The 26,304-nt window shown below is 39.6% G+C and overlaps 1 protein-coding gene across 1 annotated transcript in view; it reads right to left on the bottom strand.

Annotated features, from left to right (window-relative positions):
• Positions 1-26,304, bottom strand: part of LOC124554920 (tyrosine-protein phosphatase 69D) — a 407,323-nt gene that overhangs the window by 83,202 nt on the left and 297,817 nt on the right. Inside the window, exon 18 of the mRNA XM_047128610.1 lies at positions 2,317-2,512. Coding sequence (XP_046984566.1) covers positions 2,317-2,512 — 196 coding nt within the window. The remainder of the gene's footprint in view (positions 1-2,316; positions 2,513-26,304) is intronic.

The following is a 26,304-nucleotide window of genomic DNA, read 5'->3' as shown; positions in this document are numbered from 1 at the left end:
ATAAACACACCATGACTAGTTTGAAATTTGTAAAAATCCATATTTTGGCAGCTTCTGCACATTTGTATACTGAAGACCGTGGGCTTTTTGTGGTAAAAATAAAGGGTCTAATATCTAGGCAACAATGAAGTCGATGGAGACAGACTACTAGTTTGGATACAAGAAAGATGGGGAAGAAAATTACTTACACCCATTTCAAAGGAAATGTCCTGACATTCATCTTCACAGTACAAGAAAACCAATGACAACCCCAATCTGAAAGACCAATTGGGGATAGGAGCCACACTTGCCCAAATGAGAGTCCAGTGTCTGATGGCTTTGTGGTATTACTTTCATTGGAGTAATGCTGCATCCTACATACAGTCTCTTGACTTAAATACATATGTGTATTTCTTAGAGAATAACTTTATCAGTTTGAAGTGTATATATGCTCACTATGTTTAATGTAACTCTTGCCCATTTACTGCATATTCCAGCAGGTTATATCATGAACAGTAACAGTCCTATCTCACTTACTTGGGGCGCATCCAAAGTTACTTTTAAATCTGACAATTCCTGCTTGTTAATAACAACATGTTGAGTTCTATATGCTAAGAAGTCATCAATATTATCACAAAACAGGTCTTGTTTTTTTAAAGATCATATTTTGATCACTAAGTGGGGGTTTGCAATATCTTCTGGAAGGCAAGGCACACAAAATTTACCAAGGTATCATTGTCTATTACTTTCTGCATCACATGGATGAACAGAGCAAGTTGATTTTCACAGAAATGTTCCTTATGGTATCTATGTTGATTTCTACCAAGGAAATGTTCATTCTCAATAAAAAAAATTGGTAGTACGGGGGTAAAAAATGTCCTCTAAGTCTATAACAAATTGATGTCAGTGATATAGATTTTAGGTTATGTAAATTTGTCCAACAATTGATCTTCAAAATGGTGATGGTATACAAATTTTTTATGATCACTCTGAACACTTTATTGTCCTGGTGAAATAGGATACTGCTGCTACAAGGGGATCAAGTCTTTTGAATAATCTACATAGTCTTGAACTGGTATCCTGTCAGTTACACTTTATCAGTTTTAGTTGATTTTCAATATCACAATCACCTATTTCTACATCTACCAGTATGGTATCCATGTGATGATTCAAAGTACAAAATGTAGTTTGATCATCTTGACTGAAAGGGTTTCAGAAGACAGATTTTTATTCTCCAGTCCCTGCTTTCTTATTACATTTTGGTGTCGGTGTGATTAATGAAGGGAGGCACAGATGCCAGCTTAGATATACTTCCAGCAATGGGCAACATCTCATACCTTTTGGTAAGGGGTACAAGGACAGCCAAGTTACCTTATATCCACATTCCCGTTCTGCTGCTGTAAATGCCATTTTTTGTGATACTAGGTTTACTGGAGTAAAATAATGCCTGCACTTTATTAGAGAACGAAAAGAAAATCTTTTTTCGTTGCAAAGCATTGCCATGTCAGTTACAACTAGAGACAGAAGGGAGCTCAACAATGTACATAGTTTCTAGTGAAAATGTGTAAATGCCCTATGACGAGCTATGAACATGAAGCAGCAGCAAAAAGGTGACTGTGTTATTGTGATTAAATGTATCTAGCAAAATATAAAACAAGAGCCATTTGTAACAAAATTTTTGAGCAGCAACTAAAGTGCAAAGAATTGCTGATTATATATGATTGTAAAAAGGAGCTGGTGTAAAGAAAATTACTCTGTTCTTTGTTAGAGTTTCTCTAAACATGTGTGAGCTTTCTCTGCCCCCTCCCCCTCCCCTCCCTTCATCGTACCCCTAACCCACACCCTGCTTAATCCATGTCACTTTCACATTTTTCCCACCTACTACACCAGCACTCTTAAAAGAAGAGTTTTTTTCCCTGATCTGTACTGTTCAGCTCCTCATTTGTGGGCCTATCTATTGCTCAATGTTTCCTCTGTAAAATAAATGGCTGTAATTTCTGATAACACTTTGTATTTCACTTCATTTTATCTTATGTGATCATTATTATCTTTAAGTGTATTCAATGAGTTAAATTCAGATTCCTAAACTTACAAATCACAAAAAATTAGTTTACAAGATGTATTTTTGAAAAGATTTAAAATTATTTATCATAAAAACATCGACATGAAAAGGATAAGAAATAATTTTTACATGTAATGAACAAGTACACTGAAAAAAAAAAAAAAAAAAAAGAATCTTGATATCTATAAGGTCATTGAATGAAAGAGAAAATGAGAAACAAAAGAAATGTATAAGATAAAAGAAAATTTAAAATTGAGTAGCCATGTGTTTCCTACCTGCAATGGACTAAAATAGGGCCCTTCTCCAATGAATATGCTTCATTTAATCGCTTGATAAATTTCAGAATTCCTGATGGATGTTCTGGTGCCATGAAATCCTTCCATACAAGATAATGGTATTGAACTATGCTTCTTTCTTCTCTGTCCTTCCCACTACATGTTCGGTACATTCTCAGCTCACGAATAATGTAATCTAAACAAATAAGAAATACATAAGTCTTCCACTTCCCCCTGACAGACTCCAACATATCAGTAGTTGTTGACAGATGACTTAAAATACTGGGGCAAGAACAGCAGCTTTTTTTACAAGCAACTACCACTTGTACCCTGTATTCTCTGAATAAAGTATAGCAACATGAATATCTACTTCTGATATCCCACACTGCTTCTAAGTGCTTTTAGTTTACCATGGTAAGATGTGGAAAAAAATTTAATACAATTCATTAAGAAATATATAATTCCCACAAAAATGGAAATAACACCAGAAATTTCCTCAATTTAGTCCAACTATAGATTTAGCCTACTGTTCACTGAGACCATTTTGAAAGGTTGGCACATAGCTATTTGTAAGTGATATTAAAGTGTACCAGTTGAATCTGAAATTGAGTGTTTAAAGAACATTCCAACCCAGTGTCCATCTCTATAATGGGTAAGCGACTTGGAGGTAGTGGCTTACTGCACTTGCAGTCACTTAGAACGCAGATAAATACTTACTGAAAACTTAGAAAGAACTGGTTGAAAACATGTAAAGTGTTCAGTGGTATTGTCATCGCAGCAATTTTTATGGCATGCCTGTCTTGGACACACTAGTTTTCAAAGCCCCATAAATGTTAATTACATGGGCTAAAGCACAAATTTCAGAGTAAACATCTAAAGTTATACCTGAATATTCCTCTTAGTAACTGATAGATGATACAGAAGTTATTAGCAGAGTACAATGTTTTCAATGTACTATATGTAAACAATGACTAAGAGAAATAATCATGCCTCTCTCCTCAGAATTATGAGAACAATACGCCACAACAATAACTATGTCAGTTACAGAGAAGATGGCAAAACCAAGAGATCTCTTAGTACGAAATAACTTTTCCGATATACAGTATATGTAGCACATGAAACCAGCAAGGTCCTCTTATGCACAACTGGATCTGAAGATGGCCATAAGAGATTGACAAAACCAGTCATCTGAAAAACTATTTGTGATAGTGTTGGAAAATTAATTTTTGAAACTACTTTGGCAATCATGATTGTCAATAGATGATCTATCAAAATAATACTGTACTTTACACTAACTTATGTTGCTGGTGATAGCATCAAAGGTAGGGTTTGGGAGGGTATGGCACTAACTGGTGTAAGATTGGATACTTGTGAACTCTAAAGTTATCTACCAAAAGCATACAACAAATGACAATAAAATGGAAACTGCTAGAAACAAACAAGGATTGTGAAATGACGTAGAACAGGAAGGATCTATTGAATAATGTACGAAGACAGATTTTCTTCATATGGAGTTACAAAATGGTAGTTATGTGTGGACACACAGTATAAACATATGCAGTAACTACTCAAAAATTTACTTTGAATAAGCAAAGTTTTACTAGTTGAGATCAGTATCTATGGATCATGTGTTAAGGAAGGTGAGGCAGTAATAACTTAACTACAATGTAACAAAATAATTTGAACAGTGGACACAAAAATGTCAAATGTTGTGGAAGAGACACTGACATTTCATTGTTCAAAATACGATTTTTATTAAGGCCAGTGGTGGATGGTGCTCATTTTCAGTGGTGGGGTCCACATAAAAAGTTATTAACTTTTATAATGGCCTTGCTCCAAATTGTTTGTTATATAACCTTCATTTATGTCATACTGCTTAAATAAAACACTAGAATAATAGTGAAAATGATAATTATAAAATTATGAATACAGGCCTAATCCAAGAAATACTGTACCTAATAATAAAGTATATACAGAAGTGACTTTTTTGTGCGTAATATTGTAGTGGTTGATTTGAGCCTAAGCTCTTCATTTCTAACTTCTTTTTCATATTTATTAAACTAAAGTGCAATTTTAGCAAACAATCTAGTTCAATAATTTTAAAATCACTATAAGAATACCTGAGATGCAATGACAGAGCTCCAGAATATGGATCACTACTGAGAGATGGCACCACTTGCTGTTTGCACATTTTCTGTTGATGAATAGCAATAGGACAGTACAGTATGAGGAAGGAGGAGGAGGGGGATGCAGAACTCCCTGACATGACTTGAGTTATATGTCAGCAGTACACACAATTCATACAGCCACTGCCTACACAGCTATCTCATTTCAACAATGGCGTTTTTGCTGGTACACCGCTACAGTACTGTAAGATCTCTAAGGTTGGTCACCTGGTCTTGAAGCAAATACTATGCTGTTTAGCTGTAGGCTTCCTATTTTTGCCGATTTCTGCCAACTGAGGACTGGAGTGAAACTGTTTAAGTTAAACTGCTTCAAAATATTTGACACAATAACAAGTGAAACAGGAAACAAGTCTAACAAATAACAATCACTTCATCTCATCTCACTTTAATTTCCTACATAAAAACATTAAATGAGAGATCTGGATATTATTTTGAAAAATATGCAGTAAATTTTTGGTGCCAAATATAACAGAAATATTAATATACAAGAGTTAGTTAATGAAACAGTTGCTTTCAGATTCCAGTAGAAAGAGTCGATGAAGAGCACTGACACAGATTCCCATTTGGATATTATGAATTTTTTGTTTTCGACATATGGATTCAGAGATATGTATATAAACATTGAAATAGCTTTGAGGATATTTATGACAATTTCAAAGCAGTTTTAGCAAATTAAAGATGATAAAAAACTACTTATGTTTGAGTATATGCGAAGCAAACTGTCTAATTCAGCTACCTTGTCAATGGAATATGACACAGCTGCTAAATTTGACTTCAATAGCATAATCAATGAGTTTCCTGTGCCCAAAGCAAGGAAATGGGAAGGAAAATTATAACACCAACACAACTCTTGGAAAAGAATGTGTTCTCAACACTGAATTATAGACTTTTTCCTTTTACTTCCTATTAACGATTTATAAACAATTAATAATTTAACACGAGCTAATAAAATATGTTCTTTATTATACATCATCTACAAATCAATGTACAGTAGCTGTCACAAACAATAAGACATAGATTTTGTTTCACTTTTAATTCATTTAAGGAGTTTGTACAATTTACTAAGATGATACATTTAATTTGTTGTGTGCAATATTTTTCATCTATATAGCTCATTTAAGTAATATTTTTTCAATAAAGCTTCATTTTGTTAAACCTACCTTACAAATTACAAAATGTCCTATATCTGCATGGAAAAAATTGCAGAAAGATAGTTTTTCTGGGGAAGGGGAAGCTTTGGCAATTCTGTCAGGGGGTGCAGGATCACCTTTGTATGGCTCTGGCTACGGGCTCTCACAGCCTGCACATTAACGTTGTGTAGACAAGCAGACAAGTGGGCGAGGAGGGGCCAGTGACAGTAAGGTTATCTGGGCTGTGGGGAAATGGGAGTACACACGAGCTGTCCCTGCAGTATGCTACAGTGAGAGGCAAAGTGCAGAAAGAAAAACTGCTTGGTCACCTCACTTTGACTGCAGTTTTATGAGCCAGGGGTGTGGAGGGAGTATAGGTTATCTGACACTGACCTGTGGCACTGGATGAATTGGGCGGGGAAAGGTAAACAGGTTTTGAACTGTGGAAGGACATGCTGAGGGTAGGGGGGTGAGGCCTGGCTTGGCTACTGGCAGCTCAGAGTAACATAGTGTCTTCTGCAATGGAAACTGGGCCTGATTACCTCTGGCCTCTGTCACTTGTACTACATCAAGGTCATGCCATGCTCAATCTGTCTGATATAATATTGAAAAACATACAGCAAACAAGGCTGGGCCCCTTTGACCCTTAAGAACAAACCTCCCCTGATTAAGGCTCTAACAAGGGGAAGGCCTCAGACACGGCCAACCGATTTGGCTCAAATTTGGCAGGTTGCTTGTGTACAACCTAAAATGAAGGACTCTTAAGATATTTTGGGTCAACATCCCCGCAATTTTGAGAAAATCACCCCTAAAGGTTATGACGAGCAATTGACTCAAAATTGTAGGGATCGATAGATAATTGTAAATAGAGCATTTTTCATCATCAGGTATGGGGTCTGCAAACGCAAACTTTTCCAGAAATCTAGGAAAGAAACTTTTACAACTGCCGCTTCTGTACTCACATGGTAAACGCTTTCCGCCGATAGCGCCGATAGTGCAACGGCCAAGGTAACTGGCTGAGAATCAGAGAAACCGGGTTCGAATCTCGAAGAAACCTAGCGGATGTTATTCTTTTTGTTCGTATTTTTCCATATCTCAATTGATAGGGATAGGAGGGTTAATAAGGTAAGTAAATCAATAAGGAATGATAATAATAATGTAGGCAAACTAATTTCCCAAATGCCGTGAGTTAGTAAAGTATCAAATTTTTAAGCCTTGTCACATAAAAACAACTCTGATTAAGAGTGCTGCAAATTCCTCACGAGGGATCACAGATAGCCAACCATGCGATGCTTGTTTACAGTGAGGCACAAGACAGAATGCACGCAGGGAGAGTTATGTTGTCCCAGTTGCCTCTTTGTCATATCGTAGTTGTGAACCTGGAAGAGTGAAGGTGTCCAGCACGAGCCATATAAAAGTCACTCAGAAAGAGTTGTTTTCCGTGATTAGGCTGCCGCGAACCTCGTGGATACATGTAGTGATTCTTCCATCGTTAATGAACCGAATGAAATACATTTTATGAAGGAATACAGTGTTCTTCTGTAAGTAACATACCACGAGTACTTTATGTAGTTTGTAGTAATTAGCTCGTCTGTTTATGCTGTAGTAACTAGTTATTGTTTTGGGTGCATAATCTGAATAATGGAGGATGTACACCCTTCGACTAGCACTGTAATATATAGTTAGGAGCCTGTCACAGACGATGGCAAGCGGGAAGTTACTGATGCTGTGTTTTGGTTTGTAAAAGTTTTGCAAGACAGATGCATTATCAAAGCACTACCGGAAGCAGGCAGTTCTGTTTCCTGGCATTCCAGATTGATAGGAGCGGTTATCATCGAGCGATTTTTGGAGCTGACAAACATAATGACTTTTGTTGATACTGAAATACTTTACCATGAAGACAAAGCAGAAGATGATTCAGTGGAAGGTATCCCGACTAATGAATCACAAAATGGTCATAACACTTTGGAACTCTACACGTCACTGGGAATATGTGCTTCATCTGTTCCCAATGAGTATTACGAACAGGTTACTAAACGATTGAACTATGGCGCTATACCCCTTGAAGCAAAAGTAAAGATGGTAGCGCTAGCCAGGAATCATCCAAATTGGAACTTACAAACACTGCAAAAGAATGGAGCAGCAACAGCCCTGAAAAGGAAGGAGGACTTGAAATTGTGTGAAGCTGATATCGTTAATGGTGGGACAAGATACAACAAATACCAGACGATAAATAAGTGGACATACGACCGATTTGTCGAATCTCGTTGTCATAACGAGAATGTAACAATGAGAATACTTCAGGAATGGACTGCAGGTGCAGCGCTTCAATATACAGCCAACAAGGATTTTACGTTTGCTGCATCATTATCTTGGGCAAGAAATTTCATATCGGAGTATAAAATTCATCAACGACACGTCACTAAACATGTCTCTCATAAGGAGGTACAAAATATAGAAGATATACAGAAAGTGGCGGCTCTTTTCAGCATGTAAATGGCGTCACTTATGACCGGTTTTAATCATGATTACGTGATCAACACCGATCAAACAGGATGCGAGTATCAGGTGAACATTCAACGCACGTTATCGCATAAGGAAGAAAAATGAACCCTTGTCGCAGTTGGTAGTAAAAACAAACTAACACATTTGTACACGGTGCAATATGCCAACACAGCCTCTGGAAAACTGTGCCTAAGGTTTTCCTGTGTTTACAAGAAACGAATGTTACATTTGGTCCTCGGGTTAAAATAGAGGTCAATCGTTTAACCGACTCATTGAAAAATGTTTACATTACCTGCTCCAAATCCAGGGAACTGACAAATGCGATTTACAGAACATTTCTTGAGAATGTTTTAAAACCATACGTTTCTGATAACAAGTTTTGTCTAATATTGGATTCCTGGAGTGGAAAAATTAATACAACAATATATCACACAATGTTTATAGATGGCGAGGATCAGCCAACGTACACAGTAAAAGTAATACCGCCAAACTGCACATTCGTGTGCCAGTCGTGTGATATTTATTTCTATCGCCAGGTTATAAACTATTTCCAGGCTTCAGAATTGCAGTGTGCTTCTGGAAATCCAGCGGGAATTGCACAACCGCATGGATGCAATAACTATTCACAGCATAATTCATAACCAACTTTCAGCACCGATTTTTCAGGCAATGATATCATATGCGTGGTAAGCATCAAAATTAATTCCCGAAAAAGACATTTTAAAATGTAAACCAAGTTTGTTTTCCGCCGACTCTTTGGAAGGAACAGTGTAGCTGTCGAAAGATTGCATTCATTAGATGTTCTTGGTGCCGTGAGTATATCTGTTTCGAATGTTTATATGACAAGTACCATCCATCTAGTTGTTCGAAGAAAAGTGAGGACACGTAACAGTGACTGGAAGAGCCATTGTAAAGTGTCCTGGAGTAACATTTTAGTTGTTTACTATCCCAAGAGGTTTAAGAAATTTATTTGCCTACCTTATTATCATCATTCCATATTGATTTACTTACCTTATTAACCCTCCTAACCCTACGAATTGACATACGGAAAAATACAAATGAAAAGAATAACATCCGACAGGTTTCTTCGAGATTCGAGCCCGGGTTCTCCGATTCCCAGCCAGTTACCTTGGCCGTTGCACTACCGGTGCTGTCGGTGAAAAGTGTTTACCATGTGGGTACAGAAGCGGCAGTTGTAAACGTTTCTTACCTCAATTTCTGGATAAGTATGCGTTTTCAGACCCAATACCTGATGATGAAAAATGCTCTATTTACAATTATCTATCAATCCCGCCAATTTTGAGCTGATTGCTCGTCATAACCTTTAGGGGTGATTTTCTCAAAAATGCAGGGGTGTTGACCCAAAATATCTTAGATTCCTGTGTTTTAGATTGTACACAAGCGACCTGCCAAATCTGAGCCGAATCGGTTGGCCGTGTCTGAGGCCTTCCCCTTGTAAGAGATGCAAATTGGTCTTACAGTACAAATTTGTAGATGAGTAGATGATCCCACAAACCACTGTTTAGTATATGGGGCAGTACATCTAGAAACAACTTATCTGTTACTTACCTTCCTCGAAGCCAGGAAGAGGGTGTGGGGGCACACAGTTTCCCATGATCAATGTTATCTGACTGTATTGCTGGGATCACTGGATTAAATGTATGTGATAAATAATTAAATGTTTATCACAAGCATGTAGGATGAAACATACTCAAAATTTAAAATGAAAATATTCTTGCAGTGTTCTCAAATAAAATAACACATACATACTTGACACATACTCACTGACAAAATAAGACCAGCATTAAAGAAGCAAATATAATGACATGGGTCGGTACGCAAGCCAGCCTGGATGTGGGTTTTAGGTGGTTGTGGTTCCCCCACAACCCGTTAGATGTATATTGGGTTGGTACCCAAGTCCTGTCTCAGTTACATGAATCACAAACATTTAGAAAAACTTTGGCACACTACCACATTAATAACACTACATGCAAATAGGTGGGGTACACACATTACGTCTTGGTAGTAATGTGGTGGCAACATGAGGAGTATCCAGCCTCACTGTAAGCTAACCATGCCAAATCCACAAATAACCAAGCCGACCCTGTGTGGATGAAGAGCAAACTCAGAAGGAAAAGACAAAGTTGTCTGATCATGTTATCTGATGTTTTTCTGAACACGTCAAATACTGGTAACAAGCTGTTCCTGGTGTACTACTAAAAAGTGTTGCCTACTACAAAAATTGCTTCGTCTTATTGCATTTATGTTTTTGTTTTTGAATGTAATCAAACATGTAACATTTAGTAACTCAAAACAATGCTCTTTTGGATTAGCACTTTCTTCCACTGATCCTTTATATATGACAGTATCACACGAATCCCAGTTCCCAACATCAATTCTAATCACATGAGTGTCTCAGTCTACAGCTCATAAATTTAAATCACACATACCACAGCATTTTTCAGGAATTTCAGCACAGGTTTTTTCTTAAGCTTTCTTCCCCTACAGATCCTGAGGCAAGTTGCCTATAAACCCCTCCCGTTAGCACTAAGACATCAAAAGGTACATAAAAAGGAATGCAAATTTTGCTAGTTTTTGAACAAATCCTTTAAAGCCACCATTGTTTCCTTTCCTTTTTGTGTGCCTGTTGACAACTGAATGTTTCTACTACCGTATCTGGTGAGTGACTTCCTTTACTCCTAAATTATTTACATTGTGTCGTAACTTCTCTTGCTATATTTATCCAGTTACCATGTTTGACTACCTTTGACACTTACCTCCACCCAAATCATTTCACATTCAAAATCTGCACTAACCCCAATAGATGTGTGTGCTTTAGGACAATAAATATGCAATTTACATTGTGATCCAGGCGATCTTTGTGATAAAACACTTTACTGCAGCATTTGGTCTTCAGACACTATGCCTGCTAGATGGCAGCAGCAATGGTGATGGTGTAAATAAATGTTCTATAACATTTTATTTATTATAGAATTTTAGTTATCAGAATTACCATCTGGCCATTGCTACCATTTATCCCAGTCAATGAAGACCAAAACAGGTCGATTATGGCAAAAGATATGTTTCATCACAAATTTTTGCACAGTGTGGAGTGTCATGAACAACATACTAAAAACCCTGATTGGCTGTGTGTGAGCATTGAGGTGAGGGTGGATTTAAAGATTACTTTTTAATTTTTTTCTCAAATAACTCAAAAACTGTGGCATCTACCAAAAAAACCATATTGAATTTTCTACAAAAAAGGTTTTATTCATTTTTTTCTAGGACTAATAGTTTTCATGTTCAGGGGATGGAAAAATCTTAGATTAGTAAAAAATATTGTGCTAACAACATAAAATTAATGTTTATCTCTGAATGAAGTGTGTTAAAAACAAATATTAAATGTGTGTACCACATCTAAGTGCTGTAGAGGCATATTAATGGATAAATTGCGTTCTGGGATGTAATAGAGTGGATTGGGGAGATCTGTGGGGTAGAAGTGTGGGAAAAGGTAGGTTGCTGGAGTGTGATCATGCACTTCCCTTCTTCATAAGTCTGCAAACTTTAGAGGGAGCAGTTCATTCCCCATTCTATCTATCCCACTACATCACACACAATGTGCAGATATGCCCAAGGAGTGTGTATTTTGCACAAAGTGTGTTAAAACTACATGGAATGCAAATATTAGTTACCATAACACTAAAGCAGGTAATGCATACGGGCAGGATCTACGTAAATCTCTACACACTTTCTACACTGCTAAAGGAGAAATTGATTCCTATAATCCTGAGAGGCAGCTGTAGTTTTCTTCCAGGAAAGTACAGTCTGTAAACTAAAAATTGAGCAGTGCTCATGGTGGGGAAACTGCATTTCCCAGAACAACACAACAGCTGCCATACAGGGTGACTATGAATCAATTTCTTCTCTATCAGTGAAGAACAGTGTGCACAGATTTATTATGTAGATTCTGGCCATATGCATTACCTGCATTAATGTATCTGTGCAAAATGCACCCTCCACGGGTATGACTGCTCACTGAATCCCCTGTCATTCATAAGGCACACTGTAGAAGGCTCATAGAACTTCATGAAACATCCTGTAGCTGCTTCCTGTGATGTAGTGGGGTAGACAATGTGAGGAATCACCTGCTCATTTTTCACTTTGTAGACCTACAACCTGTAACACAATTTATCCCATGGGGCTCTAACATTTTCATCACCAGTACTTGGCCAGCAAAGGGAGGAGACATGTTGGTAGAGAGTTCCTGATCACCAGACTTCGCTTTAATATCCTGCTTTCAATAATAAACCTCTCCGCTGTGTCTCATGAAGTGAGAGCTTGTGACTGTCGATGGTGATCCGTCTGTTAGATGGGGTGTTAAGCTTGGTGGCCCCCTTGGTGCTTTTCCTGAGGAGTAGGCTATGTGCTGGTACCAGGTTTCACCCTCTTCCTTCTCTCATTATCACCATCATACAACATAAACATTAAACTACACACACACACACACACAGTATTACAAAAAAAGTTGTCCATGGGACATGTTGCAAACAAACAAACATTAAACATTTGTTTTTAACCCACTTCACTTAAAGATAATCATTAGCCAACGAGTTGCAAATAACTGTTAGGTACATTGACCTAGGTTTCGATGCCTACTATGAATATTTTCATCAGAATGAAATTTTGAGAAACCCTATAAAATAAAACACAGAAATTAAGTATGAAAAAAAAAACACATTAACCAATACGATAATTGTTGTGACGTACAAGGGTTACTTACATTGCAAGAAAGCAATGGTCAGAATTTAGAGCAACTACGCTCAAGTCAAAAATAAAAATAAAACACTTTCCAGCCTTGTTAAGTATGCCTAGCTAGAAACATCAGACTGATCCGTCCAGTGGCTTACATTGCTGCCACGAAAACAACCCAAGCAGCGTCGCCTATTGGGCGCAGACAGTAACATGTGCCCATTTGAACAGGACACGGGGGACGGGGATAGGGGGATTTCACGGGTTTTCCCCAGATATCCCAGTTTTAAAAAAATACTCTTTTTACTGGTGAAAATACAATTTTTCCATGTTAAGTGACAATCATAGCCCATGTTACGTAATCTCGCCAGCTGATGACAGCAGATAATTCACAGCATACTACACATGATGTAGTCAGCCAATAGCAGGATCACTGTTAAGTAGTGCGAACACACAAAGAGGAAACGTTAATGGTTTATATTAATATACATAGTGTAGCTACAAGAGAAGCTTTCACATATAGTGTTGGACTGTAAGATTACTAAGCTACAAGAGAAGTTAAGCTTTCATATGTAATATTGGTATTTTTTTGCGTGTGTTACACTTTAAGACACATCACACAAGTGTGCTAGTAAACTTTAAAGTAATGACAAATTTATGGTCTTCTGGGCTTGACATTCTTCTAAGTAACTGGTCCTCAAAGTGTTAAGTTTTGAACAAGAGTCACACGCTCTGTGATTTAATAATAAACTCATCCCACATTTTCACACACAGCATAATTCATCTTGCATAAAAGGAAATTTACTTTGAAAATCATGCTTTTCAAAGTGCCATTCACAATATTTTCCCAAGACCTGTCAGAAATAGGTTCGTTTTAGCAGTTGCCAGAGAACGCCAGAAAACAGGCATTATTGCGCGTGCGCTACTACAATGATGTAGGAAGCCCGTATGTTTGTATGTATAAAGATTAAGAGATCTTACATTATGTCATAAAAGAAACAGGAGATCCGAGGGTACTCCAAGAGCATTGGAATTTCGTAAACCATACTAAAATGCATAATTGGGCTTAAAGTGCACATTGGCTCGTCCAGGTTCACAATGAAGTAATCCCCACCTGATATCAAGTTTTTTTTATGTGGTTTTCAGGATGTAAATTTTCTTGAATTACCAGTACTGTATTATATCATGTATGGTTGTTTATTATGGCATAATGCCATACATGCCAGAAGATGAAAATGTGCACTTGAAAGTAAGTGAAGAACTGGAACTAGCCAATACTGTGAAATCAAAGACTTCATTTCAAATAAATTGACTGCCTCAGCGGAAATGATTAATAAAAGCCAAATTTCTCTAGCAAACCGACAAAAATAACTTCACTGTTCTGCAAGGCGATTAATGCTTGACTGCCAAAACCGTGCAAATAAAATAAAATCAGAAAACTGAAACTAGTAATATAGTTTTGCCTTCCATAATTATGTGAATGTATTTTAATTCGCTTGATAGCGCCTGGCCACAGAAATCTGTTTTGTTTTCATTTGACATAGGAGATGTAAGCAAAGAGGAAACAGCAAAATCAAACCTAAAGACAGATCATGTGGAGACTAGTCCCCTCGCCACTACAACTCAGACTGCTCGGCACATGCGTGAATCTGGCAGCTCAGGCGCACCAGAAAAATTTTTCCTGTTAGCATCTGGCTTAGCCAGAAGCAGGAGAACGAAATGCTCACATGCAACTGAACTGCGCATACACATGAGCCCGATGGCGTCTGTTCGAACGAACTGAATGTAAACAGTTCTGATGTCATACTAACAGAAAGCAGTTTATTGTTACGAAGTATTTCACAGTCTTCGTCCTAAGGCCTTTGACACATTTTGCTGTTGGCAGACGCTTGTGTGTGCATGTTGTTTTGTTGTTGTAAATTGCCCATTTTCTTTGCAACTCAAGTTTTATTTTCATTTTTTCTCTTGTTTATGGTTTAATGCTGCAGTTTATTCTGCAGCAGTTGGATACAGTGATATTCTTTATTAGAGTATCAGTTCTTACCACTGAAAAATACAAAAAATTAACTGAAAACTAAAACAATAAAAAATTCCCGGAATTCCGAAAAATTCCCGGGTTTTTCATGGTTTTTTCCCCCAGATGAAAAACATTTCTAGGCTTTTCCCGGTTGTCCTCGGGTGCATACACCATGTTTAAACATTGTAACAGAAATAATTAAAAAAACAACAGTTAACTATAAAAACAAATTACAAGGAGAACTTAATGTATTTTTGAAAATACACAGTAGTCAAGTAGATGAAATATAAGATCCATCTATTTCACTTTACAGAAATTACTATTACGTAATGGGCAGAATAACACACAAAATTTATACAAACAGCTGTACAATCAAAAAAATATCAACATGAAGGTAACGATAGTAGTACACATCTACGAGATTCGAAGAAATTATGTTTCAGAACTAGAGGCAGAAAAATAGAGTAAAAAATAGAGGAATCAAACTTCCACGAGTAGTGTATTAAAACCATTGAAAAAATTGTTGTTACGAATTATAACTGTTCATTGAGGGCGAGGCCATCATTCTTAGGAATATGTTTGAAAAACTCCAGCTCTAGAGTATGTCGAGTCTATGACCATTCTTTTTTCTATGTAAAATGGAAATTTCTTTAATGCTTTTTGGTTTGTGACCAGAAATTAAGAGATGATCAGCAAAAGTGGAATTATGTACATTAGTGCCTCTTTTTTCCAATAAATGTTCTTTATACCTGACACTAAAAGATCTTCCAGTTTGTCCTATATAACAACAGGGACAGTTATTTTATACACTCCTGAATTGTGTACAGGAGCAACTGTGGACTTGAGATTGTGAATAAGCTTTTTTTTGCATATTATCGTTAGTGAAAAAAGTAACTTTGCATTCATATTTTTTAATGAGAAGATGATGAATTTTATAGGAAATAGGTCCTAATTAACTGTCGGTTTTTTAATTATTTCTGTTATAATGTTTCAAATGGGCACGTCACTGTCCGCACCCAATAAATGATGTAACTTGTATAGTTTTCGTGGCAACAATGTAAGCCACTGGGCCAATCAGTCTAACGGTGTTCCTAGCTGGGCATACATGACAAGGCTGGAAAGTGTTTTATTTTTATTTTTGACTTTAACACAGCTGCTCTAAATTCTGACCATTGCTTTCTCACAACGTAATTTTACGTAAGTAGCCTTTGTACGTCACAACAATTGACATCTTGTTTAATGTGTTTTTTTGTCATACTTAATTTCTATGTATTATTTTATAGGATTTTTCAAAATTTCATTCCAATGAAGACACCCTTGGTAGGTGTCAAAAACCTAGGTCAATGCACCTAACAGTTATTTGCAACCAGTTGGCTATATAGTTCCTATGCTTGAAAATTATAAATGGTTGCTGAGAAACAGCCATGTTTAAAACTGTACAATATTTTTAAAAATCTGCAATTTTTCCATCCCCTGAATGCGAAAACTTTGTCCTACAGAAGAAAATGAATAGGACCCTTTTTTTAAGGAAACTTAATGTAGTTCAATTTTGTACTGGGACACATTTTCAGTAGAAGCCACAGTTTTTGAGTTATTCGAGAAAAGCATACAAAAGTAACCTTTAAATCCACCCCCACACTCACATCCCATTGGTTAGGATTTGTAGCATGTTATTCATCACACTCCCTCCAGGCACTGTGCAAAAATTTGCCCCTACATGATTTCCCCCTCTAATTTTCCTTTGTTGTCTGGACTAATTATCAATTAAGACTAATTATGGACCTTAGCACTGTACTGCGCCATCCAAAGGAATGAAGTATGGTCTTTAAACTACAGAAGCAGGCATATCTTTATTTGCATCTAGGTACACCCAGTGCACTCAACAGCTATCGATATAGTCTCCTTCTATATCCCAGTGAAGACCACCGGTAAACTTCCTGAGAGTACAACGGCCCTCCTTTCTGACCTAGCTATTTCCCAGAGGGAGTATGTTACCTGACTAATATTGAAGTTCCCAATAGCCTGCATGTCTATGTCCTGCCAAGATATCTAAAGATCGTCTTCGGCCCCAACAAATGAAGTGTCTCATGCTGGTTCTGATGTACTCTCAGCATGAACACTACCTTGTATCTATCCCCTAAGGTGTGAGGAGATTGTCATATGATCTGTGCCCACATAAGGCTTCTAGTCAGAGAAACACAATCATGCCACTATGCACATCCACTATTGAGTGAGGATGAGCCAGCCAGGTCAGACACACTGGGAGGTGTTTTGAAATTAAGGATTCTAGGTAACAGCTGAGGCCACCATCATGCAACAGTCATTGCAGCAGCTGCTACACCGCCACAACCAAGCGGAGCAGCCTGTAGCCTATCAAATGCGACTAAGCAGATATCTGTTTCTCCCCAGCCACTGCGTGCAACAAATACTGATCTTGTCCGACTTTTACTATTTAGAAACAAATAATAACACAAAAGAAAGCAATACTATCAGAATGAATCTTTCACTCTGCCACAACCTAGAGGCTCATTTAAAGAATGAATTTTTCACTCTGCTACAAAGCCAATTTCCCCAATGACTTTCCTTCTGGGACTGCTAATTCCTCAAGGTATGCAGGAGAACTTGCGTGAAATATGAAACTATGAGGGAGGTACCAGTGAAAGTTAACATGTGAGGGTAGCTTGTGACTCATACATAACTCAATCAGTAAGAAGCATTGCCTGTGAAAGGCAGGTTCCAGCTTCAAGTCTAAGTCCATCACACAGTTTTATTCTGCCAGTAACTTTAAAGTACTATTAACCCATATGATTGAAGATGACGTAAAAACTACATTGAGGCAGGTATACCATCAGATCAAAATACACAGCTAGTTCTGCGAATGGTGCAAAACTACGGTTTTAAAACTTTTGCTTAAGATGATTGGAAACAAGAGAAGAAAAAGCCCTGGCATCTTTTGGATCATGAATTGCACTAACTAAACAATTCTACCTATGCAAAAACACAAGATACTGGGTAACCAGTGAGCACACCTGCAGTACACACAAGCAGACAATGCCTCATTGACAGCATAAAAAGTGTTTTGGAGCTGAAATTTGAGCTACTCGCCTTATTATGCAAGAGCTAATCACATTATACAAAGTACACTATTGCTCATACTGGTAAAGAGCACTTTTAATTCTGTGTGCTATTGGAGGAATTACACACCTTCTTGAGTATCAATGTGAAGGACACATTGGTTAAAAATACCCAAGAAAACCAGAGCTAGCTGGTTTCTATGATTATAAAGGTGGGAAAAATGTTGTCTATGGTGAGGTACAGTCAATTGATTGTTGGAGCAAACAGCATACTGGCTTGGCACTTCAGTCAGTCTGTCAACACACTATAATTCAGTAGCATGATTGGAGTGTTTCATTCTGAATTGTACTTTTTGCAGTTTTTGTGTTACTGTGTTATGTTCTTTGGTGCAAGAAATACAAAACTAACAAATTCAAAAGATCACAATAGTTATTCAGAAATTCTGGACCTTCAAACAGTATGCCACTAAATGTATTATCCAAGGGTCTTGAAATTCCAGCACCAATTGAGTGTGGAAGGGTATCTATGAGGTGGGCAATAATTCAGGCAATTCATGCCACTTCCTTTTCGACAACACATCTTCAGTTCTTGGTGGGGGGTGAGGCTAGTTTTCCCATATCACCTCTTTTGTGAATGTGGTTGATGTATGCAGAATAGAAAGACAGGAGATTACGATTTAACATCCCATTAATGATGAAATTCTCGGGATATAGCATGGGCATGGATTGGAAAGCTTGGGAAACAATTCTGACAGAGTTATTTTTTGAAAGTACCTAAGCTAGAATTAAATCTAAATTATGTAGGCAGGCCACTGTGGCAGAATGAGGCTTGCAGAGAAGAGAGGAATCATTATCCTGCTGTTGACATAGATAATATCTTCAAGATATGGCAGCTGACTAGTGTGATCATTTCATTACTTGCACAACATATGGAGTGTTCAAAAAGTCTCTCTGCAGTGCTGTACGATTGTTAGCCACGTGTGCTGTATGCCGCAGTGAAGATACCAAAATGTAACTCAGTGAAATATAAGTTATTAATCGATTGAATATTCATTTTTACTTATAAATTTTCACATAATGAAATGTTGGGAGAGTCCACTTGAAGGGAAGTAACCCAGGCAGGCGAACAATCATACGGCACTGCGGAGAGACTTTTTGAACATCCAGTATAAGACGCACAGATATATTTGGGGTTGAAATGGACATCTGATATGGACAATTATTTGCCAAAGACAACACTGATTCGTTGGAAAACACTATTTTACCAGTTATGATTGACATCATTCCATGCAAATGGTAATTAGTTGGGGTGATGTTAATTCACAGAGTATTTGCTGTCAACACAACATACATTTATTGTGTGGGGGTGAGGGGAGGGGGGCGGAGGGGGAGTACAGCAACTTAACCTGGAGTCAAACATGAGAGACACTGTGCATCTCTGGATGTTGAGTATTTGGTTATAACCACCAAAGGGAAAGTCACTCCTCTCTTTTACCTGTTTAATTACTATGTGGTGCATCTACAGATAATGGATAATTATGCCATTTGCAGAAAATGCTTTTGTGTCTTCTTGTGGCAGGCGTAGAATGTTGACGCAATCCTTTTTGTATATTTGAATAACAGTACCTGTGCAAGATACATCTAGTGTAAACATAAAAAACTGCCATGTTGCATTTCATTTGCATCAGTGTTGTGTAGGGTTCTTCAATCTCACTGCAATTTTTCACGGTTAACTTTTTTACTCTTAATTGGATATGAAACATTATGGAGCATTCACCATAATGATATACAAGTTATATACATTATGCTATCACTAATGCCACACAAGACACACTTACAAAATAATTTATTCTAAAGTTGTTACACTGTCAGGATGACACCAGTCAATTCTTTACCATTATTAGAGACACTACTCTCTACTGAAGAGATTTTCCGAAGTTCTAAAAGATATCAGCAAACATTCCATTCCATTCCTCCTGCAACATGGGGAACAGTTCATGACAAATTTTGGGAGGTCTAGTCTGGTTCTCAAATAATACTGTACAGCTCAGTTTCATCAAATCACTGAGTCATGGCTTTCATTGCATAGAAGTTTACTCAAACCGAAAATTGAAACAGTCAGTTCCAAAGTGTTGCTACAGCTTGAGCAGCTGGAAATCCTCCAGTACTATCAGATTAAATGTAGCATTTATATTTTCCAATACATACACTCCTGGAAATTGAAATAAGAACACTGTGAATTCATTGTCCCAGGAAGGGGAAACTTTATTGACACATTCCTGGGGTCAGATACATCACATGATCACACTGACAGAACCACAGGCACATAGACACAGGCAACAGAGCATGCACAATGTCGGCACTAGTACAGTGTATATCCACCTTTCGCAGCAATGCAGGCTGCTATTCTCCCAAGGAGACGATCGTAGAGATGCTGGATGTAGTCCTGTGGAACGGCTTACCATGCCATTTCCACCTGGCGCCTCAGTTGGGCCAGCGTTCGTGCTGGACGTGCAGACCGCGTGAGACGACGCTTCATCCAGTCCCAAACATCCTCAATGGGGGACAGATCCGGAGATCTTGCTGGCCAGGGTAGTTGACTTACACCTTCTAGAGCACGTTGGGTGGCACGGGATACATGCGGACGTGGATTGTCCTGTTGGAACAGCAAGTTCCCTTGCCGGTCTAGGAATGGTAGAACGATGGGTTCGATGATGGTTTGGATGTACCGTGCACTATTCAGTGTCCCCTCGACGATCACCAGTGGTGTACGGCCAGTGTAGGAGATCGCTCCCCACACCATGATGCCGGGTGTTGGCCCTGTGTGCCTCGGTCGTATGCAGTCCTGATTGTGGCGCTCACCTGCACGGCGCCAAACACGCATACGACCATCATTGGCACCAAGGCAGAAGCGACTCTCATCGCTGAAGACGACACGTCTCCATTCGTCCCTCCATTCACGCCTGTCGCGGCACCACTGGAGGCGGGCTGCACGATGTTGGGGCGTGAGCGGAAGACGGCCTAACGGTGTGCGGGACCGTAGCCCAGCTTCATGGAGACGGTTGCGAATGGTCCTCGCCGATACCCCAGGAGCAACAGTGTCCCTAATTTGCTGGGAAGTGGCGGTGCGGTCCCCTACGGCACTGCGTAGGATCCTACGGTCTTGGCGTGCATCCGTGCGTCGCTGCGGTCCGGTCCCAGGTCGACGGGCACGTGCACCTTCCGCCGACCACTGGCGACAACATCGATGTACTGTGGAGACCTCACGCCCCACGTGTTGAGCAATTCAGCGGTACGTCCACCCGGCCTCCCGCATGCCCACTATACGCCCTCGCTCAAAGTCCGTCAACTGCACATACGGTTCACGTCCACGCTGTCGCCGCATGCTACCAGTGTTAAAGACTGCGATGGAGCTCCGTATGCCACGGCAAACTGGCTGACACTGATGGCGGCGGTGCACAAATGCTGCGCAGCTAGCGCCATTCGACGGCCAACACCGCGGTTCCTGGTGTGTCCGCTGTGCCGTGCGTGTGATCATTGCTTGTACAGCCCTCTCGCAGTGTCCGGAGCAAGTATGGTGGGTCTGACACACCGGTGTCAATGTGTTCTTTTTTCCATTTCCAGGAGTGTATAAAACATTCTCAGACTTCTTGCCATGTCAATTCAGGGTAAAACCTTGAGGTTTCGACGATTTCCACCGTCGCCTTAGTAAGGAGCAACTGCAGTCGATAGAAAGCTCAATATTTAACACTGAATTGACATGGAAAGAAGTCCAAGAATGTTTTATACAACAATGTCATTATGAAAGACTTTTCAGAATTTCAATATACTTCTCAGGCTAGTGGTGCTGCACTAAAGATAATACCAAAAACTTGCTTACTTTAACTGATACCTCTATCTATGTCAGCTACGAAAATTACCCAATGTCTGTTCCTGCAAATCATATTCATTACAGAGAGAAAATAAAAGATGGAAAAGAACAGCAAAACAAAATTACAGAATCAAATGTCACCTTCACCGACTGTGGATTATGGATATTATTTGAAGACCAATACATTTTAACATATTTCTTACATCACACATTCACAACATGACCTTTGCCAGTCACTATGTATGGTGCTCATTTTGCCACAGAGAAGCAGTGAAATAAATCTCTATCAATAAATTTTTGTTTTGCAGAACTCGTTTGTTGCCAATCATGGTACATGCAGGGCCCTTTAGGAATGAGACAATTTAAATATGTCTCGTGTAAACATCTTAATTTTTAATATCTTATTCCATGAAGCATATTTCATAATCAGAGGAAAAAAAACTAATTTTCTTCTGCTATAGACTGCATCAAAGTGTTTTGTTTAAACTAAAACAATGGAAAGACCAGGTTAGAACAACAACAATACGGAAAGGATAGATTGCAACTCGCAACACAGAGTAAGCATTAGAGTTGGAGACAGGCACAATGCTAAGAACACTTATTCTTTTCATTGTACTCATTTGTTTTTTTTCTTTCAAATGATCAAAATCTGTTATTTTCCTACTGACTTATCACCTATTGTCAAAGGCAATATTAGTACGAGAACTTTACAAATTAGTTAGAAATTCAGTAACACGTTAATATTTAACACAAAATCAGCTGTGTTAACTCTACTTTTTTAGTACTAGTTCCTCCTATTCCAATTTTAAGAAGAAGTGTTTATTCACTTTTCATTGTTTTTCATTGCCTGCAGGGGATTAAATAAGATTTCCAATATTTTCATTTCTCTTACTACAATTCTCATCATGAAAGATACAGTACAGTATGTCCAGCTAGTCCAGGAAAAAGTTTCCTGAACCTTTTCTTCTCACAAAACCAAAAAAGCAATCAGTACTGTGAAGTACTGTTCTTGCACCAAGAAAAGTTGCAGCAGCTTGCAGGCATGTCAGCACACTTTCCCCTCGGCACTCCTAGCTCCTCTGACAGCTGACAACTTATTGGATGACCACAGGATACAGCAACCGTGCTCTCCTTACGGTGGAGGCCTTGAGAAATTCAATCACAGTCCCAATCAAAGTTTTGATCACCTCTCATCATGCAACTGACATGAAGGACATGCCACCCAAAAACCTACCCTCATCCCCGAAAGTAATATTTTGCTACTCATGTCACTTCTGTTTACAACCTGCACCCACAAGGATATTTCCTTGTGGATGACCGAGGTATAAGTAGTAAAAAACAGCCTTGATAGAATTGAATCCCCATGAATAAAACAGTTTCAAACCTCTGATTAATTAACAAATGAGTTAATGTGTTAAACATATAGCATTAAGTATGTAAGTGAGAAAAAGTTTTGAGAAGATTCGTAATTATTCTTAAAGCTTGCTGGAAGTTGCTAAGTGCTCCGAGTCTCAAATACTGAATGAATATAATCTGGGTATTTGTGTATGGTGAGTTACGCTGCCTGAAATCTCACACACACACACACACACACACACACACACACACACACACACACACACAGATTATGTACGTAATACTTTTCTCGTGTTGAACCTCTCATCACATTGTACAGTCTATTAAACAAGACTGTAGTACAATTTATTAGTGGAAAAATGTATTTGATAACAAATTAAAATATATGCATACATCATATATAAACAAAAGAAAAATGCAATTACGGTTGGTAATACATCCACTCACACGCAGCATCATTAATTGCTTGGCAGCTCCGAGGCAAGCTTGAAACCTGGTTTTCTGCATATTCACATGGAAGACACATGGAAGTTCATTGAATTTTTGTTGACAGCTGTTTCAAAGAGAAGATCTTTTTTCCTTACAACTTCTTTTTTATGTAAGGCCATACATTTTCAGTAGGATTAGTGTCAGGTGACTGCAAGGCCCAATCCGGTACCTGCACACCTTTCCCCTTTTTCCAATCACTGCAAAGCCTGTTGCGGTGCTTCGGATCATTCTCCTCCTACAGTATACAGTCTTCATTTCTGTCAATTAAGCACCAAATATTTTTGATAAATGTAATGTTTCTGTCTCTTCTTGTGAATCTCAGTCAAGAAATCCAAGCAAGCTCATTTTTATCGACAGTGCATAAAGGACAAAAGTTCCCTCTGTTGGCTTGCGAAAGAACTAAGGCAGTATCTTTTACCATCTGTTTGTAATGTCCACCACGCTCTTACATAACAGATTGTACATCTTAATGAGTAGATTATGATGACAGTTTAGATTTTTAAAGGGTCAGGTCTCGTGCCCTGAGATAATTGTTTAGTAATATACACTCCTGGAAATTGAAATAAGAACACCGTGAATTCATTGTCCCAGGAAGGGGAAACTTTATTGACACATTCCTGGGGTCAGATACATCATATGATCACACTGACAGAACCACAGGCACATAGACACAGGCAACAGAGCTTCCACAATGTCGGCACTAGTACAGTGTATATCCACCTTTCGCAGCAATGTAGGGTGCTATTCTCCCATGGAGACGATCGTAGAGATGCTGGCTGTAGTCCTGTGGAACGGCTTGCCATGCAATTTCCACCTGGCGCCTCAGTTGGACCAGCGTTCGTGCTGGACGTGCAGACCGCGTGAGACGACGCTTCATCCAGTCCCAAACATCCTCAATGGGGGACAGATCCGGAGATCTTGCTGGCCAGGGTAGTTGACTTACACCTTCTAGAGCACGTTGGGTGGCACGGGATACATGCGGACGTGCATTGTCCTGTTGGAACAGCAAGTTCCCTTGCCGGTCTAGGAATGGTAGAACGATGGGTTCGATGACGGTTTGGATGTACCGTGCACTATTCAGTGTCCCCTCGACGATCACCAGTGGTGTACGGCCAGTGTAGGAGATCGCTCCCCACACCATGATGCCGGGTGTTGGCCCTGTGTGCCTCGGTCGTATGCAGTCCTGATTGTGGCACTCACCTGCACGGCGCCAAACACGCATACGACCATCATTGGCACCAAGGCAGAATCGACTGTCATCGCTGAAGACGACACGTCTCCATTCGTCCCTCCATTCATGCCTGTCGCGACACCACTGGAGGCGGGCTGCACGATGTTGGGGCGTGAGCGGAAGACGGCCTAACGGTGTGCGGGACCGTAGCCCAGCTTCATGGAGACGGTTGCGAATGGTCCTCGCCGATACCCCAGGAGCAACAGTGTCCCTAATTTGTTGGGAAGTGGCGGTGCGGTCCCCTACGGCACTGCGTAGGATCCTACGGTCTTGGCGTGCATCCGTGCGTCGCTGCGGTCCGGTCCCAGGTCGACGGGCACGTGCACCTTCCGCCGACCACTGGCGACAACATCGATGTACTGTGGAGACCTCACGCCCCACGTGTTGAGCAATTCAGCGGTACGTCCACCCGGCCTCCCGCATGCCCACTATACGCCCTCGCTCAAAGTCCGTCAACTGCACATACGGTTCACGTCCACGCTGTCGCCGCATGCTACCAGTGTTAAAGACTGCGATGGAGCTCCATATGCCACGGCAAACTGGCTGACACTGACGGCGGCGGTGCACAAATGCTGCGCAGCTAGCGCCATTCGACGGCCAACACCGCGGTTCCTGGTGTGTCCGCTGTGCCGTGCGTGAGATCATTGCTTGTACAGCCCTCTCGCAGTGTCCGGAGCAAGTATGGTGGGTCTGACACACCGGTGTCAATGTGTTCTTTTTTCCATTTCCAGGAGTGTAGATGACTTTTTACACACACACACACACACACACACACACACACACACACACATGTGGGTGCTATTTTATTGATCAATAGCATTCAGATACCTATTAGTGGACATTACCATGGGGTGTATCAAACTTTTGCCTTTATGATGGCTTGAACTCTGCTGCAGATGCTTTCAATGAGGTATCTGAATGTCTGCAAGGAATGGCAGCCCAATATTCCTCAAGAACTGAAATCAGCGAGGGTAGTGTTGTTTGAGATTGGAATCCAGAGTGAAGTTGCTATTCTAACTAATCACGTGCCCAGTCATCTGCCACCTGCCCCTTCTACCTGCACCCAGCTAGCACACAGATAGGTCCCGCCACTAGATGCTTCCCACCAATGCCCTCCCTGCCTCCCGCCTCTCTCCATCCCCTCATCCCCTTCCACCCCACACCCCCACCTCAACCCAGTACACTGGCCATGGGCCAGTAAAGTGCTGGCAGTTGACTGAACAATGTAGGAGACAGGTAAGGGAGTGTGTGTGTGTGTGTGTGTGTGTGTGTGTGTTTTATCTATTTTTCAAAGTAGGTCTTTTGGCCAAAAAAGTCTCCTCTACATGGTGAGTAACCGCCAACCTTTTCATTACATTATTGTTATTCGATCCTGGATTT

The sequence above is a fragment of the Schistocerca americana genome, chromosome X (genome assembly GCF_021461395.2).
Source record: "Schistocerca americana isolate TAMUIC-IGC-003095 chromosome X, iqSchAmer2.1, whole genome shotgun sequence".
Taxonomy (NCBI): Eukaryota; Metazoa; Arthropoda; class Insecta; order Orthoptera; family Acrididae; genus Schistocerca; species Schistocerca americana.
The sequence above is the reverse complement of the archived record's forward strand: the minus strand, read 5'-3'. Positions and strand labels throughout refer to the sequence as shown.